At 42.0% G+C, this 17,081-nt stretch overlaps 1 protein-coding gene across 1 annotated transcript in view; it reads left to right on the plus strand.

The window, feature by feature from the left end:
• Window positions 1-17,081, plus strand: part of si:dkeyp-14d3.1 (transmembrane protein 132C) — a 152,794-nt gene that overhangs the window by 113,103 nt on the left and 22,610 nt on the right. The window contains exon 4 of the mRNA XM_008306080.1: window positions 405-591. Coding sequence (XP_008304302.1) covers window positions 405-591 — 187 coding nt within the window. The remainder of the gene's footprint in view (window positions 1-404; window positions 592-17,081) is intronic.

The raw sequence follows: 17,081 nt of genomic DNA on the forward strand, positions 1-17,081 counted from the left end.
ACCTTAGTGGGGGTGACGCTGTGTGAAACATTCCTATGAACTGCTCTGAGGAGCAGCCAAAATATTACACTGTAGGTTCTATTTACTGTGCACATCGCTTTCAGTAAACCGTGAGAGGAGTAAAGATAATGAGGGGTGACATTATTCCACGAGGTAGACGACTGACCAGAGAGTCAAACACAAAAGAACTTGACATTTTGAACTATCTCAGTTGGTAAAATGTCACAGATTTCAACCTCAGATACATTCATCAGCCCGTACCATTTGTCGTCATTAGAGCAGACAGCAGGTTGAATGAGCCCATCAACACACATGAGCACATCCGCACGTCCTTTTTTAAACCCCTGCCCAGCCATCTGCTTAACCATTCTCTGCCGCTCTCTTCTTTTTGTGCACACCGGTAGGTCTGAGATGGGAGTTCAAAGGGTGCTCCAGGTGGATCTGAAAATGGAAAGCTTCCCAGAGCCGACGGGCAGCCGCTGGATGGCCTGGCAGGTGGAGTACTCGGCCAGCCGTGCTGCCTCGCAAGAGGTGGAGACGGAGATCCGCCTGGCACAGGAGGACCTGGCGGGCATTGTGCCTCTGGCCATGGTGAGTGATGCCACTTCCAGCTTGATGCAGCACCCAAATAGATGGCTGCATGCTCATTACTCTGACGGTGAAGTAGGATGTGTAAATTTACACTTTGTGTCAATATTTGCATATGTTTTTTTTACAACATGGCAGAAAATGCATTGCCTTGGAAATAGCTGAGAATTGCTTTTAATCATGACTAGTAACAGCCTGAAGGAGGAAGATGAATGCATTCATGATCTGATCACGTTTTGTGCAGATTTTATAGATTAGAAACAAAACATTAATAAACAACGAAACTGCAAGTAGGGTATTTGCATTTACGTCAAGGAGAAGTGAAATGATTTAAGCGACAAAGAAACACTTCTTTAAAAAAGTGTATATATATATCAAGGAAAAGATGACATGGTGATGACAATGCCTCACAGACACAACACATTTATTAAGGCGGTGTTGTATTGTTTTTGAACTATTTTATTTTTCTTCCCCACTTCATTTCAGAAGGAAATATTGTGCTGTTTACTCACTGCATTAATCTGACAACTGCAGTTACTACCCTTCTTATCCATCCATCCATCCATTATATGTACTTTCTTTTGTCATGTAGAGGGTCACGGGGGACTAAAACCTCTCCCAGCTGAAACTGGGGGGAGTGGCAGCGCAAAACCCTGGACAGGCCACCAGGTCATCGTAGAGTTAACGCAAAGAGACAGACAATCATGCACACTCACACTTTCACCTACAGTCAATTTTGAATCACCACTTAACCTGTGTCTTTGGACTGTGAAAGAAAGCCCCAGAGAAAAACGATACAGACGTAAGGAGAACATGCAAATCAAAGGCCACCACCACCATTCCACTCACTAGCTCCCTTTTCAGCCTAATGCTTTACGTACAAATTATGCAATTAATTTACAAAATGGAATGCACCTTTCCATAATCAAACAGACTTAAAATCAATAAAAACATGGGAATGAAATGCATGCGGTGTGCTACATTTATGTTAGATGGTTTTGAAAACCCAAAAAATGAACTAACCTGGCAAATAAAAATAAGATAAAATAAAGGACAGACTGTAAAAAATTCCGAAATCAGTATATAGAAGAATAAAATCTTTCCCCACTTTGACTATAAAACCACAACGCTAATCCGTTCATGTACTATATATACTTAATGACACTGAGAGAGGGACCCTTCTGCATACCAAGGGCTTTAATTTTGAATGCTTTAAGTATATGCTGCTGATAATATGTAATTGGTAAGTTGTCTTGATTCAGTTGTTAAGGGCAGGAACTTTACTTGTATCAGACTACCTTCAGACTGCTGTATAGCTATTTTTGCTCAAGGAAAGCATATGTCTAAATTTGTCTTCTACCACTGATACTTTGAGAATAGGCAGACGTGGAAATGTAGGTATGCGCCCACAAAGTCTGTTTAGGAGCAGGGCAGGAGGAGAGGAACATTATGCTGTAAATTATTGTAAGTTCATTTGGCGTACTAATGTAAGTTTTATTTGTTTTGCTTATTTGTTGTAATGGATCAAATTTCCATTGTATCTCAAACTACAAGAAAAGTCTCTGGGCAGTTTTAACTATCTAACAATGCTTCCTGGGAATCCTGGTGATCTGCTAGTTTCGTTTCTCGTAAACTCAACCTAATTTGAGCAAACCCTCAGCTGTTCATCTAACTCATCATTTTAGGTAAAAATGCCCCAAGTTAGAGTACCCTGAAAATTAAAAACTGACATTTTAAATGGTCTGCACTCATATAGCACTTTTCTACCTCAATGGTACTCAAAGCTCTTTACAATGTTTTCTCATTCACCCATTCACACACACATTTATACACCAATGGCAACAATGGCCTGTCAATGGGAGCAACTTTGGGTTCAGTGTCTTGCCCAAGGACACTTTGACTGTGGAGGGGCGGGGGATCAAACCGCCAACCTTGTGATTAGAGGAACACCCGCTGTACCACCTGAGCCACAGCCACCCAAGTTTAAGTTGCATTAACGAGAGATTAACAAAACTTATAAGAGGTGCAATCAGTAAGGTCCATGATTGCGCCTTTTTAGAAGCAACTCTGTACTTGATTTAAATTTGACACCTGTCCCTTTCTTGTAGTCTTCTTGTTCACAGTGCTCCTGCCACATGTAGAAGTTTCCTTGGAAGTCATGTTCTGACAACTCGCAGGTGTGCATTTGCAATTTCACCATGGACCTCAAAATTACATAGAGAGCAAACACCAAATTTTGTGCCAAAGTGACTGATCGCTGGTGACAAGAAGTGGGTCAGCTACGACATCAGAGACTAAACAGCAGTCTGCTGTAGAAGAGCTCGCAGATTCAAGCCCCGGGGTCAGATTGTCAACGCCGAGTCCTACTGTAAAATCCTGAGGTGTCCGAGGGAGAAGATTCAGCACAAATGACTGGAACTGTTGTGCAGGCCTCTCACAAGCTTTTTGGACATATCAACACAAATGTGTCTCTTTGTCCAACCTATCTGCCAGTTTAGCTTCTTCCTTCTCCTTAAAATCAAATTCAAGTTTAACTGTCATCATTTTGACACAGTGGTGGAGATCTAGAGCTGTGCAAATGTTGCTTAACACACTTGCAGAACAGGACTTCCAGAAAATGGCCCAAATGTGGCAGGAGCACTGGGAGCAGTGTATTGCTGCACAACAAAGCTAGTACAAATGGACATAGATGTCAAATTTAAATCAGGTATGTTTTCTTGTATTGACAGAAGCAATCTTGGAACTTGTGGAATGCACCGTGTACGGTAAGTCAACTAGAGAGGATGAGTAGATTTGACTAAGCTGTGTATTGTATTTTACAGTGCAGCTCCCAGCAGGCCTCAGATGAAATCTCGAGGCTGGCTCTGGCCTGAGGGTAAGCCTGGAGCCATGTGTCTCCCTCAGTGAGTCACAGGTAGACTGTTGTGTAGATTAACCCCTATAGAAGTTCACATAGGGAACCTTTTATGCATCTTTGTAGCTTTGTTCATCGACCCAGAGAGCACCAGGTTCTGATTTAGATCAAGAACGCTCAGGTAAATACACTGAGACATCAACTGTTTTGACTAAGGAGAGAGACGCAGAGTCACTTGAGCACTGATTACTAAAACAAAGACTGAATTCATTTCTATTTTGGTGCTTCTGATCTGCATGATACAGACCTGACTGTTGTGTCATTGTTATTCTCTAAGTATTGCCCGTAGCTGTGTAGATGATAGATGCCTGTGGGTGGCTGTTCCTGGATTCAGAGCAACACGAGGCATCCTCATCCACAAATCCATTCTCAGGATAATTGAAGCTATGTGTTCAATGCTCCAGTATTGTGCGAGTTCCTTCTCTCGCATCCTTTTCATGTCACTGATGTATCAACAGCCTGGTTTCCTTGCTCTAGGAATATATAGTTTGCTCCCACACCTTCCTCTGACAAAAAAAAACAAACTGCAAAGATGATTTGCATGATTACCTCACAAAAGACTCAGCTAGTAAAAAAAAAAAAAAAAACGAGATTCAGCCGAAGAATTTGCTTTTGCCTGCTCGGTGAAAAACACACATTAAATAAAAATCTTTATTTGACTAATTTGATTGCATTTAGCTGTTGTGCAAGGCTGTATGAATGGCAATATTTCCTTTATTGTTTTTGTAAAAATGAATTCTGTGAATGAGCACGCACCCCGCCAAACTCTAACATGCAGTCATCAATCAATCCTACAAGTGTCTGCTTTCTCACCCTGATTATTCTGCTCATTTTACATAGAAGGGAGGCTTTTATTGCTCGCTATAAATCACATAACTTTTTGTCACAGCGGCGAAAATCCATCTCAATTAACCCAATATTACAATTATTGGCCAAACTTGGCTAAATCATTTCGGGGCAGGATAATTTAGGGCAGGAGCCTCATCGGAGATAAAGATGAAGATCATGTGTGCTAAACCAAATGATGCGCTGTGTATGTGTCCTCTACATGTACAGAACGGCTTGCTTCTCCCTTTTCCAAATCTTGATTTGCTACTCCGTTCAGAGAGCTTGTCAGCGAGGCAGTGAAGCCGCTGTTATCATGTCAGGGAGCGCGTGGAAACAGTGTATTGAAAGGGATCGGCTTCACTGATCACCATATACGTTTGATTTTAACATTTCAAACATTTTTTATCACTGAAAGTTTTTTTTTTGTTGAAAAGAGGCTGATTGGGGCGATTTCAGTTCATTTTATTTTTGCTTTACTGTGAGGCTGCACACTCTTCTTCTCTTTTCTACTTCATTTTCTTTCGAATGCATCTCACGTGCTGACAACTTCCGAAGGTGCGCAGCATCTCCAGGCTCCCCGCGGTGCAGTACTTAACACACAACACAAATACTTATACATGGAGACACATTCAGAACTCATTAACTCTGTCTGTCTTCCTCTGTCCCCTTTCCCCCCACCATCTCTCTCCCTTGCTGTTACACACACACACACACGCACACACACACACACACACGCACACACAAGGCTTTTGCAATCTGCATGCACCAATATGAGGGAAGCACACAAGCGAGAAAGAGGAAGGCTGAATTAGATTACTTGGGATCACTGTGGCATGAAAAGGCCCACAGATAAGTTCCTCTCCCTCCTCCCCGCTACACTCCTCGCTGATAGAAAAAAGGAAGTAAGGTAATGTAAGAGCAGTGCCGTCAACCCCCCTCTACACACACACACACACACACACACACACCTCCCAACATCAGCACCTTCCTTCCACACGAGAAAACAAAGTCCAATTCCAGAAGAAAACAGGTCTCTGCACACATCTAAAGTCACCATAATAGGTGTAGCCGAGATTGGGGATGTATATATATGAAATGCAGGATCCAATACATGATATGCCCAAGAATGATAAAGTTCATTGACGGTAGGACATAGCAACAGGAAAAGGATGGATCTTCATGGAAAACAAGTTATAAATGAAGATGTTTTTGCAATCCAGGAAGATTGCAAATGATACATGAGGAGAGAAGAGCTCAGAGTCCAGCATGTCTTCCCACTCAAGCACAGATGCAGTTTCATGTTTTTTACCATTTTGCTTACAGACAATTGGTTGAAAGCATCCACTAGTTTCCCCTTAGAAGCACCACAGCAGAAGAAAGAGTCAATTGACTTTAATGTGTTTCTCCACTATTTACAGGTTCCGATTTGGACACAAAGGATTGCATCATTATATGTTGTCCTTGTACACCATGTTACAAATTTAAGCTACAGTGAATCCAGTGGAAAAAAAAAAAAAAAGTGGTTTGATTTTCTTTTTTTGTGTTTATTCCAGCCACGAGGCAAACACTCAGTCTTCCTTTTAGGCTGCACACAGCACAACCTTCTAAAACTCCTTCAGTTGCATGGAGCAGACTGTACTGTATTTAGCCTGTGAGGAAGAAAACTAAAATCACTGCTGCTTGTTAATGTTTCTCTCTGAGCTTAAAGTAGTAGCTACAGTCAACTGAGATGAGTTTTTACACAGCTTGTCCCCCTCTTCTTATTATGCCCCTGGTACAGATTGTCACAAAGGTGAAGTTTAAATTCTCTGACTATTGCTAAGCCGTGCTCAGCATCTGATCTGTAGTCCGTTGACGTTTCCCTTTCGGTGAGCTTTAAACGCTGCCGATGCATCTAGCAGAAACAGAGCAACACCGACATCCCATCAGAGCTCCCACCACCGTTTCCCACCAATGGTCGAATGCAACTCCAATATTCAATTGCGTGTTTGCCTCCTCGTTTCATCTCTCTAGAGCTTTGAAAGAAATAACGTCTTGCTGCCTTTGTCATTAGCTACAGGACTGTGACTCCAAGAACTAAAAGCTTTTTTGTTTTTTTCTTAAATGTAGTCTCTTTGGTGCCATTGTTGTTGTTATTGTATTTTTTGTTGTTGTTGCAATACGTGGAACATTTTTATGATCAGTGATGTTGACAGTAAATCAAGGTTACAGATGAAAGAGGAGAAAAGAAGTGCAGAGAAGGGGAGAAACACTGAGAGGAGAAAGGGTGGTGTTTTCAGAGACGGTGCAGAGGGAGAAAGACGTGGGGTAATTCTCCAATCTTTTTTAATCAAGTTAAGAGGGGAGACTTCACAGAGCATGCTGAAGGCATCTGTTGACACAACAGCTTCTCTAGAAAGTCTTTTCATCTGTAATTAGCACTAATTAGTCTAATAAGCCAGACTGAATTTTGTCAGAATGTAAAAAGCTGCTGTGCTGTGTGTTTTGACCAGAAAAAATCTCATAAACTGAATAAAGATCCATAACTGACCGTGTCTCTAAAGGTTGTAATGCAATAAAGCTAATGACTATTAGTAATGGGAAGCTTATTTTGAGTTTGATCACATTTATGGCCTATTACTTCGATGGCTCCTCAGACCCATTCCCGGCCCATTTATGGCTTATTCTAAATTATTTTGCCCTTACTGAAATTGATTATTATAAAAAGGTCTTTTTATTGCATTACCCCAGCCGAGCGATAGGCTCTGCCACGGGTGACACTTCTGGGAAAGCAGCGACATCGTTTTGAAAGATGAGCTCTCACTCTCTCTCTTTTTTTTTTTTGCTGCTCTCTTTGAAGAGGGCTCCTCCTGTGTGTTGTCACAGACCCACCTGCATTGGGAGGGCTCAGAGCGCCGCTCGCCACTTTGTCACCAATTTCAAACTGTGAAGCAGGAGTTCTGCAAATGCAGCAATTATTTCAAACACAGAAAATGAAAAGAGCACTCAAAAGTTTTAGTCAGTTTAGAGCGAGGAAATGCCTCAGAACTCTTTCTGTCGGCTGTAATATCGCTTGCCTTTCCTATCTTGTCTCTCCTTCACCCGTTTTTCTTTTTAGGTTCTTTTTTCTCTGCCTCTTCCCTCTGCATTTTCTTTTTTTTCAGTTTGCCCCAGACAAAAATACATCAATATATTAACAATATAGATTAATTGCCTCCCTTGCCACCGTCCACCTCCTTGTGTTGGCATCCTCCATTTCACTTAAAGTGTGAAAAAGCAGGTTTTGTTTTTTTTTGGGGTCATCTTGAGATGAATTTTAAGGGCAGTAATTGGATGCCTGAGCAGATTCTCCTGCACAGTAGGAGGCTGGTCCATTATCTTTTACCATCGTGAAGTAATATGCTCCTGTCCAGACTGCCCTCATCATCATTACCCATGCTGTGGATGCCTGGTGATGGAGAGGGAGCAGGAGGACAGGGCATACATCATATCTGGAATCATCAGTCTTCCTGTTCCAGCCCAGACACCAAACTGTGCTCACTCACACGAGCATTCGCTGGCATAGAGATGAGGAGAAATGAAAGCAGCCGTTTGTATTCACGTACTGCTCCAATGTATTGTTAAACAATACATCATCACCCCGGCCTTCTCTGGCCACTTCTGCTCTCACATGATAAAGTCATCTATCAACATCTTCCAATGAATGTTTTATTTTACTGCTTTCGATTCCATTCCCTCTGTCGCAATGCACATCTTTTCTGCCGGGCAAGTGAAATCTGGAGAACCATTTATCAAACACATAGTTAGACATAAAAGGCATGAGCACTTACATGGCAGCTAATCCTGCAGAATGCATTAGGGATATAGATAATTCCATGCAAGCTGTTTACCGAGGAGCATGTACTTTACACCTTGTATAACCTACCTGATTTTGATCGTCTAATAAGTTTAGCCACTTTGTTCCACCACTGCTGAACCTCTGTTGCCTGCCCCTGCTGTTTTAATGGAACAGGATAAAACACAGCAGCTTTTTTTTTTTTTTTCACATGGCATGAGTCACACAGTTTACAATAAGGGACTGATGGATGGACCCCAGGCAAGCAATCCATTAACATCTACTACAACTTAGAGTCTGATGATGAAGTGGTGATTGAGGCTGCTGCAATATGCACATGTGGCATATTACATGTGATGCCAATTAGGGCAATGCATTGTGACAAATGCTCTAATCCAGACCATGAGCTGACTTCTTCTGACTGCATGGCTTAACATTTTCTATTTTCTTTAACTCCTTTGTCATTGCAAAATGTAAAGGCTACTTAGAAGGACGCACACTCATTTTCCCTTTGACTGCATATACATTAAGACGCGAAGCGATGAGTGGGTGATCGGTTTGATGGCGCTGCTGCATGCTAGGAGTTACTTTCAAAAAGAACAGATACAATGAGGTTTAATGGGAAAATTCAATGTCACTCAGCAAGACTGTATACTCTGAAATTCTTTTCTAATAGAAAGACTACAAGTGAGTGGGATGAGTTTGTTACCTTTTCAAGCTTGCTCTTTCCAGTGATGTTTGAAAATTATCAGTCACCCCTGAAAGCTCACCTTTCTACACAAAGAAACTCCAGACGTGAGGTCACATTGCTTGTTTACTCTGCCACTTATATGAAGATGACCTGCAAAGCCTTGCATAATTTGCGCATAAAACGCTACATTTATGTAAAGGTTTATTATGCCCACAGAAAATGGCTTAGACCTGTTCTCCGTGGAACCACATATTTACACCAGTATCCCTAATGAAATGCTGTGAAGCTTCATCCTTGCCTCTCAGTTTTTTCTCCCTCTGTCAGTTATGTTGTAAAAAGTTTGTACAGCAAGCCGCAAAACGCAGTGATGAAGTGAAGGGCAGGATGCAGACTGACAGATCCATCTCAGAGTGACATATGTCCATATCTCACATCTCCCAATAATTGCGAACATCCCACTTCACATTCTGGCCCAGCTCTGTTCCGTCTGACTTTAATCCTTAACCACTGAGGTTTGAGAGGAATGTGTGTATTTTTTAGCAGTAATGGACTCTACAATGGAGCTGACCTTTGTGCCTGCTGAGAGAGGTCTGTGTCCAGAGGGCAGCTAAGCCAAGCTAAGCCAAGCTAAGCTGGCAGTATGGATCTCGATCAGAGACGGGTGAAGAAATCAGACAGAGATCAGGAGGTCATCCCCCTACAGGCACGGTTGGCTGTTGGTGAAGAACTCTTCATCGATCGCCCGTGTGTGATAGATATTGGGCTGAAATTGAGCAGACTGGCGCAGGCAGGGTTGTTTCCCTGCCTTCTGGCCTCCGGGCCCCGGCTCAATGGGCAAACAGCAGGGGCACACACAAGGCATCGCTATACCAGAGCCAGCATCAGTCAAAGCGCCCACCAGCTTCCTCCCCTGAGCCCCTACAGCTCTCTCACTCATCTCTAGGTGAGCACAGAGCTGGCTGTGTCCCTGGTGCCTGACCTTGATTCTTCCATAGCTGAGTGTTGTTGAAATTCACCAGGGACATCTGCTCCTCCCTTCTGACCCACTGATCTAGATGTATTACAGGTATGGTATTCATGAGAATTACAGAGGATTCGTCCTATAGACTTAAAATATAGTACTTCCACAGCCAGTTATGTTTTATTCACATTCCTTCTTCCACAGTGGGAGGTGCAATTCATGGTCACTGGGCTCTGCACGGTGCCGCCGTCCCTTTAGCACCAGCCTATAAATTTATTTTGCAAGTACAGACACTAATAAGCTCCCTGTAAACGTACTGTCGTGGCCGGCCATGTTTACAAGACATGGCCTGCAGATGAACACCACAGAGTACTGTCTTTTGTTACATTTTGCATGTCATTTTTAGAAATAAAATGTGGATAACATTTTGAATAGACTCTTGAACAGACCCTTTGCAGTGCAGACAGTGAACTAGATCATCAACGAGCCATGTACACTAAGGAGACAATTCATTATGTAATTAATATTTGAGGGGAGATTTGTCCTGTCAGCAGTGTGCCATTGTGACACTTCCCTGCACTCAAAGTTTACCCATAAATCATGCCTACTCATAAATAATTTACAGTTGAAAGCAGTTCAGCGCATCTACAACATCAATACTGTCCATGAACTGTTGTGCGAATCCTCTTGCATAACTGTGCAGGCAGCTTATGTGAATAGGGTTGTTGCTTCGTCATTGGCTGCCCTTCTTTTGAAGGTTGGGATGGCAACAATATAAATCATTCCAACAGTGAGTCCATTAAGAGCAGAAATTTCTGCCCAAGTTAATGCAAAACGTTTTATTTCAGATACAGTGAGAAGTGACTTTTGAAGTGTTTTATTTCTGTCAGAGACATGTACTTCAGAGACCTGACTGTCTAGATGGTTATATATTCAGATTTAGAGAGGAAAACCTTTATTTCTTTAAGGGTCCTCAAAGAATCTGAGCAGCAAATAAAATTCTGCTGGAGAGCTTATACATACAGGAATAATTTAACGTCTGGGGAAATTTATTTGCTGTATTGCCAGAAGTTAGGATCACGACTCTACAGTAAATATGAACCACAGCCATCAGGTGCTTAGCTCAGCACAAAGAGCAGAAGCAGAGGTGAACAGGTACAGTGGCATGGTTAGCAAGGTTGTGATTTTATGAGGATTTATTTGTTTGACTATTTTATTTCAAGCTGCAGTAAGTTCTTAGAGTGTTTTTTGGCACAAAAAGGTTAAGAGGTAACTAACAGAGACTGTAAGGGCATAAGTTCAGCAAATACCCTGACTTTCAAGCCTAGATCTTGTCTTTTCTTGTCTCCCTTCTGTATGAATTTAAGAAGCAAGACATGTATCTTAATGTGAGCTTTTGGAGTGCCAATTGGTGGAACTTTTGCTATATTAAAAATTATAACAATCAATCTTACTTGACCTATGGGGTGGTAGAGTGGACGGCAAACAGCAGTGATATGGAGGGACACCAATCTGCCACAACATTAAAACTGCCAGTCGGAGAGATGAATAACATTGATCATCCTATTGCAAAGCAAAGTTATGATGGGAAACCTTGGGCCCTTGCATTCAAGTGGGTGATATTTTGGCACGTACCACCCACCTAAACATTGTTCCACTATAAGCACATCCCCCCCCATTCAAATTTCACTTCCTAATGGCAGTTGACTCCTCCAGCAGGACAATCTTTACACAGAAAAAATGGCTCAGGTATTACTTGAAGAACACAATAAAGGGCCCCAGGCACAAACTTTAAGTCCAAATCTCCCAGATTCTAGTCGAATCAAGCATCCATGAGATGTGCAAGAACAAGCCAAATCCATGAATGCCCCACAGGATCCAAAGGATCCGTTGCCAGCGACCTGTGCCAGACACCACAGGACGCCTGTATCCATGCCATGATGGTTCAGAACTGCTTTTGCAGCACAATAGAACCTAGACAGTGGTTTCTATGGAGTGGCCGATCGATATATATTAGCAGAGTCATAGTGAGAAGTGTTGTGTTATAATGGCCATATACTACTGCACTACTGCTTAGGACATATAATCAGCTGGTAGCCAGGCAAGCCAAGATGATAAAAAAGCAATGAAATAATGAAATATGAATGAAACAGCTATTGACAATAAACTAATGGAACAGAATGCTGTTTTTATCAAATAAAAGGATGTAAATGTTTTGCAAAAGTTCCACATACCTCCTGTCAAACCCAGTCAACTGTAATGTAATTTAGAAAATATGTGTTGCAAGCCACAGTCTACCCTTGTATACCTTTCTATCACAGCCTAATAATTCAGCATTTTCACATACTGCCACTTTTGTGTGGTTGATATCTATTATGTCCATTGACAGGGAGTGAGGTGCCCTTTCTATAATGTCTCCTAATTACTGACTGAGGTACTGACTAAAGTGGCCCTCAACATTTCCGCTAATTCTGAGGTGCCAATTCCTCTTGTCCATGTGCTCAACATGATCTCTCATTACATCTCCCTTTTAAACTGAGCACATCAACTATCAAAGAAGCCATCGAGTTAATCTTCTCTCTGCCAGCCATGGCCAACAGTAATGAGCAGATCAGATCTCTGACCAGCATGTACCTCAGACAGGGCACGGCTACTAAGAAGCGGCTTGAGGTGTTTTAAGAGGCAGCGAGGGATGACCGCCAAGTGGAGATGGGTCTTGGTGTGCTTCACACTGCGGCCACCTTCATCCTGTCAACTGGAAAAAGACAAGGAAAAGAGAAAAATGAAGACAGGAGAGTAACTGGTTTCTTTCTTGGAGGAGCAAGAGTGGGAAGAGAAGAGAAGGGAGCAAGAGAAAGACCCTCATTAAAAGGCAGTGTGTTGGCTTCACAACCATCCCACCACTTCAATGCGCTGTCATGCAGTGATGTATCGCTCTGCATGGTGCTACCAAGGCCTTTATTCCCACTCTCCTCCATGTTTCTCGCTTCTAGCCAATTAAACGCCCACTGGAATAGAGGGGAGGAAGTGCCACATTGAGCATTGCACAATGTGGAGAGAAGAACTGATGAAAGGACGTGTCTCTTTTAGTGTGCTTAATAGCTCCAGGACACTGTCTGAGTGGCGTTTAATGTCTACAGCATATAATTCACCATCCATGTGCTCCCATTTCAGTTTCCTCACACGTACAAATACTTTATCACCATGGGATGAAAATGTTTATCAGAACTATGAATATTTCATTTACTATATAGATTAGTTGACTATTGGCTTACTTGATAGCCCTTTTAATGCCTTTGTTCTTGAAATGACATGAAGATCATAAAGAGAACCATGTCCAATGACATGTCATCAATCATGGTAGTAAAAGCACCATATTACGTGTCTCGGCTTATAGGGTCGTTCACCGCTGTGGCTTCTGTTTTTTGTTTACCTCGACAGCCTGTTGGCTTTAGGACAGTGACGACAGTGCATGGCTGACATGAACAGGTGTACACACTAAGCATGTACTCTATGTTTACCACCCTCTCTTCTTTCTGCTTCACTATGAATAATGCAGGTCCTAAAATCTTCAACTCGACACTATGTTTGACCTGTTCATTTGTAGCTGTAGCCAGGGTGGTGGGGCCAGAATGTGGATGTGTTAGCGCGGGGTTGAGGCAAGAGCTAATCGCAACACCAGGACGGCCAGCTTTGCTACTTCTCATGCTGCCCGTGTCACTCAGGCTGACACCATAAATCTCACTTATTTTCAGATCCAACCGAGACACAGGCAGAAATTACAGCCCAGAACACATTACCAGCCGCAGCAGCGTGCTGAATGCTAACAGAGAGATCTTTGATAAAGCAGACAGGCAGTTCACCTACAGATTATTGAACAAAAAGACTCCTATCTGTAAGAGTGGAGGGGGCAGATTGGCGAGTAACTAAAGCACAAACACCAGCGTCAACAGGTGAGAATCAAATGAACAGACATCCTGCACACTCAGAAATATTCTTCAAGATAATAATCAAGGCATCTGCATCTATTTCACCTGTAGCCTATACGCTTCGTGCACATACCTACTGGAGAGCAGAGAGTGGCAAAACGGAGGTACAAATGGGGAGTTATGAAGAGGCAAAAGGACGCCATGATGGGAAACTGTGGGGAACTTGCTCAGATCAATTTCCTGCTTTTACAGCTGCTTTTCATAAAGGCAGAAAGACTGTTTGGCTGGGTTTGTGTTACTTTCAGATAACAGCACAGCTTTTACGCCTCAAGCTCATCACCTATTTAAAGCAATGCCAATAGGTGATAGGTTGCTCGTTTCAGCAGTTACTAGGCTACAGGTTCTTTTTCTCCTACTTGACTGGATTACCAATTGGCATAGTGGTCCGTTGCCCTGAGGTGGAGAACCTTGAGAGTCCCAAAGGCTCCAGGGTCACTGTGTGCTCAATGTAGTAAACCAGTTTGTCATAAACTGGTTTGGTAATATTGTATAAACCACAAAAATCCCAGTCAAACTGGGATAACAGATGCCTTTAATGGGAAAATGGGTTTATTACAGCTTCTTGAGAGTCTGTTTTGTAGAGCATCCTTACAAGGGCCTTGAATATTTCTCCCTTACTCTTCTGTTCAAATAGCGTTTTGGCCCAGAATATGAATAAGCAATATACTGTATATTTTGATCATAAGTCAGTGGCCACGCTTCTACATAAGTGAGATAATTCATCCAGACCGCTGCAGTTATGACACATATTGCGCTTTGCATGGTGCATTATCTTGCAGCCAGACTGTCTTGTTATTTTCCGATAAGTGCATTGTTTGTCATGGATTATCCACTGCCACATTAATCTTGAAACAACAGACCATAACTGTGAGCAAAGACTTCACCAGCAGGTTCAGGTTATACTGCAATTTACATGATGTGTTCTTTTGTTAGATTTGTAATCTGCTGGATTATCATTTGATGCAAAGGAAAACCGCTCTATAAGGAAGCACTGAAACTACAGCAACTTTACAACGTTTCTGCATCCCTTATCTTCTGTTCAGGCAGCTTTACGTGAAATGTAGAATATACTGGATGTTATCAAGGTCTTCTATTAGCTGTTATCCCTTCTGATGCAGCTTGAATAGGGTATTCAGGTGCAACATTACATACTAAAAGCTGCACACTTAAGAATAACAAATGCTACATGCAGCAACTTTTATATTTTACGGTACAGAAACTACAGAATGTTATATATATATATATATGTTTTTAAATTTCCCTTTAGCATATCTTACATTGCTTATCAGACACTGACTGTCATAAAACTCATCAGGTGATAGACACATTTTTCCAGTTCCACAGGTCCATATTTCGTTGTGTCTTCATTCACTCTACTCTAAGCTGCTGATGTGCACCACTGGTCTCCATTTTGTGTTTAATTGCGCCGTCTATGTCAGAGTGTGTGGACCACTGATGCATCACCGTGGGATCCCGCTGTGGCTTATTACTGCCAGGCTCTGCTTTCTGCTGCTCTCACCCTGCTGGGTCATCTCCAGCTGATGTAATCTAACATTAGCCTCTGCTTTCACCAGATCCTAACCATTTACCCCATCATGCATTATAGATGACCCTCTGGAAATGGAGGAATCCCAGCAGACATAGAATTAATTTACAGCAATCCTCAATTTTAAGGGGAATTGAATCAAAGTCAGCGGCACACTGAGAGGGGGGTTTATATTGCTATATAACACTGTCACAGTCTATAAAATTGTAATGAAAAGCCATTTGAAGATTAAGTGTTTTTTTGTGATTCATTGGTATCTCTTGGCTCAGCTAATAATCATTTCACTCCAAAGCCAAATGGTCTTACAAACGACCAGGCTTCTTTCAATCAAACTTAATCCTCCTTTTCTCTTTTTCTGAATGAGTCTGATTTGCAAGCTCACAAACACATGGGGAAGTCTTTAGAAATCCAGTTGACAGAGCGCTGCACAAATCTTGTGTACTTCCCTGGTGACTATGGAATACACATGAATATGGACAGGAAGTCAGACACCGTTGATTGGCCCTGTCTCTGCTTGTCAGATTTAGCAATATTACTCTAAACAAATGTGACACTTAATTCAACAGGCATCACTCCAGAGTTAGATTTCTCTGTTAAAAGAAAAATAATAAATGTATTCACTGCTGGCAAAGCTTCAATACAGTGGGGACCAAAAAAAAGAATGCCTTGGGGCTCCTGCCTATTGAAATTAAGGAAATTGGAGCAGGGCTTTTGTGTAAGACCATGCCAATAGTGGAATGAAAACAGCTCACAATGAGAGACTTTTGTCATGCTTTACAATTAGCTAAAGTCATTTCAGTTCGCCGATCGCAAGAAGCCTATGTTAGTTAGTACAGTATAACTTCTCAATAGAAGTCCACTTTTACCTCTGTCGCAGCTATTTACTGCGGTGCCAAGGGTTCTACAGCAATCTGTGTAATTGAAGTGCAATTTCTTTGGTCTGAATGGGCAGAAGAGACAATCCAATGTGCATCGGTGACTTTGGAGAGCAAAAGTTACCTCAGACTTATCTTAATTGGCCCCAATTATCTTTGTGACAATGGTGGCGTGTGTGACCGTGTGTGTGTGTCTATAATGAAAGGTTAAGATTTCTGTTCAGAGTAATGAAGCTGTGCCACAGAACCTAAAGAACCGCGGCTGTCTAGACGGTTGAGGTCATTTACTGCGAGTACCTCTGTTGCAGTCCGGGGGCAAATTGTGCGGTAGCATTTTGGTGCTTTTTACATAGAGTCTGACTATAAGACTGATTGGACCCTGATTTACACAAGGTGGGACTGGTTATTTTTGGAAGGTTACGTTTCACCATGACTTTTGTGAAATACCAAGAATATATCACTCTGTTTTACAAAGTCAAAAAGGCAGTAACCATGTATTCTTGTCATTTTTTTTGGACTAGACGGTTTGTTGTCGCATGCTGCATGTTCTTCTTGCCTTCTGTGACATTTGTTCAAAGGCAAAGTGGAGTATAGTTAGTTTAGCTATGGTGCATGTTCTATTGCAGCACTATTGCAGCACATACATATGCACAAGAGGAGGGTAATCACAACTAAACACACTACAAAGACAGTCTTCAAATTGCAGCCTGTTCAAGATTACATGAATCAAAGCTGGAACAACCTCAGCAACAGAAACACTCACTGACGTCATGTTGTGTTCCTGATGACGCGTCTGAGCAGAGAGGAGTGTGGTTTATGAGGGAAAAAAACTCTCACATAAAAGAGCATGAGTAATTATCCCATATGAAATATAG

Source organism: Stegastes partitus, unplaced genomic scaffold (assembly GCF_000690725.1).
Source record: "Stegastes partitus isolate 25-593 unplaced genomic scaffold, Stegastes_partitus-1.0.2 Scaffold44, whole genome shotgun sequence".
Classification (NCBI taxonomy): domain Eukaryota; kingdom Metazoa; phylum Chordata; class Actinopteri; family Pomacentridae; genus Stegastes; species Stegastes partitus.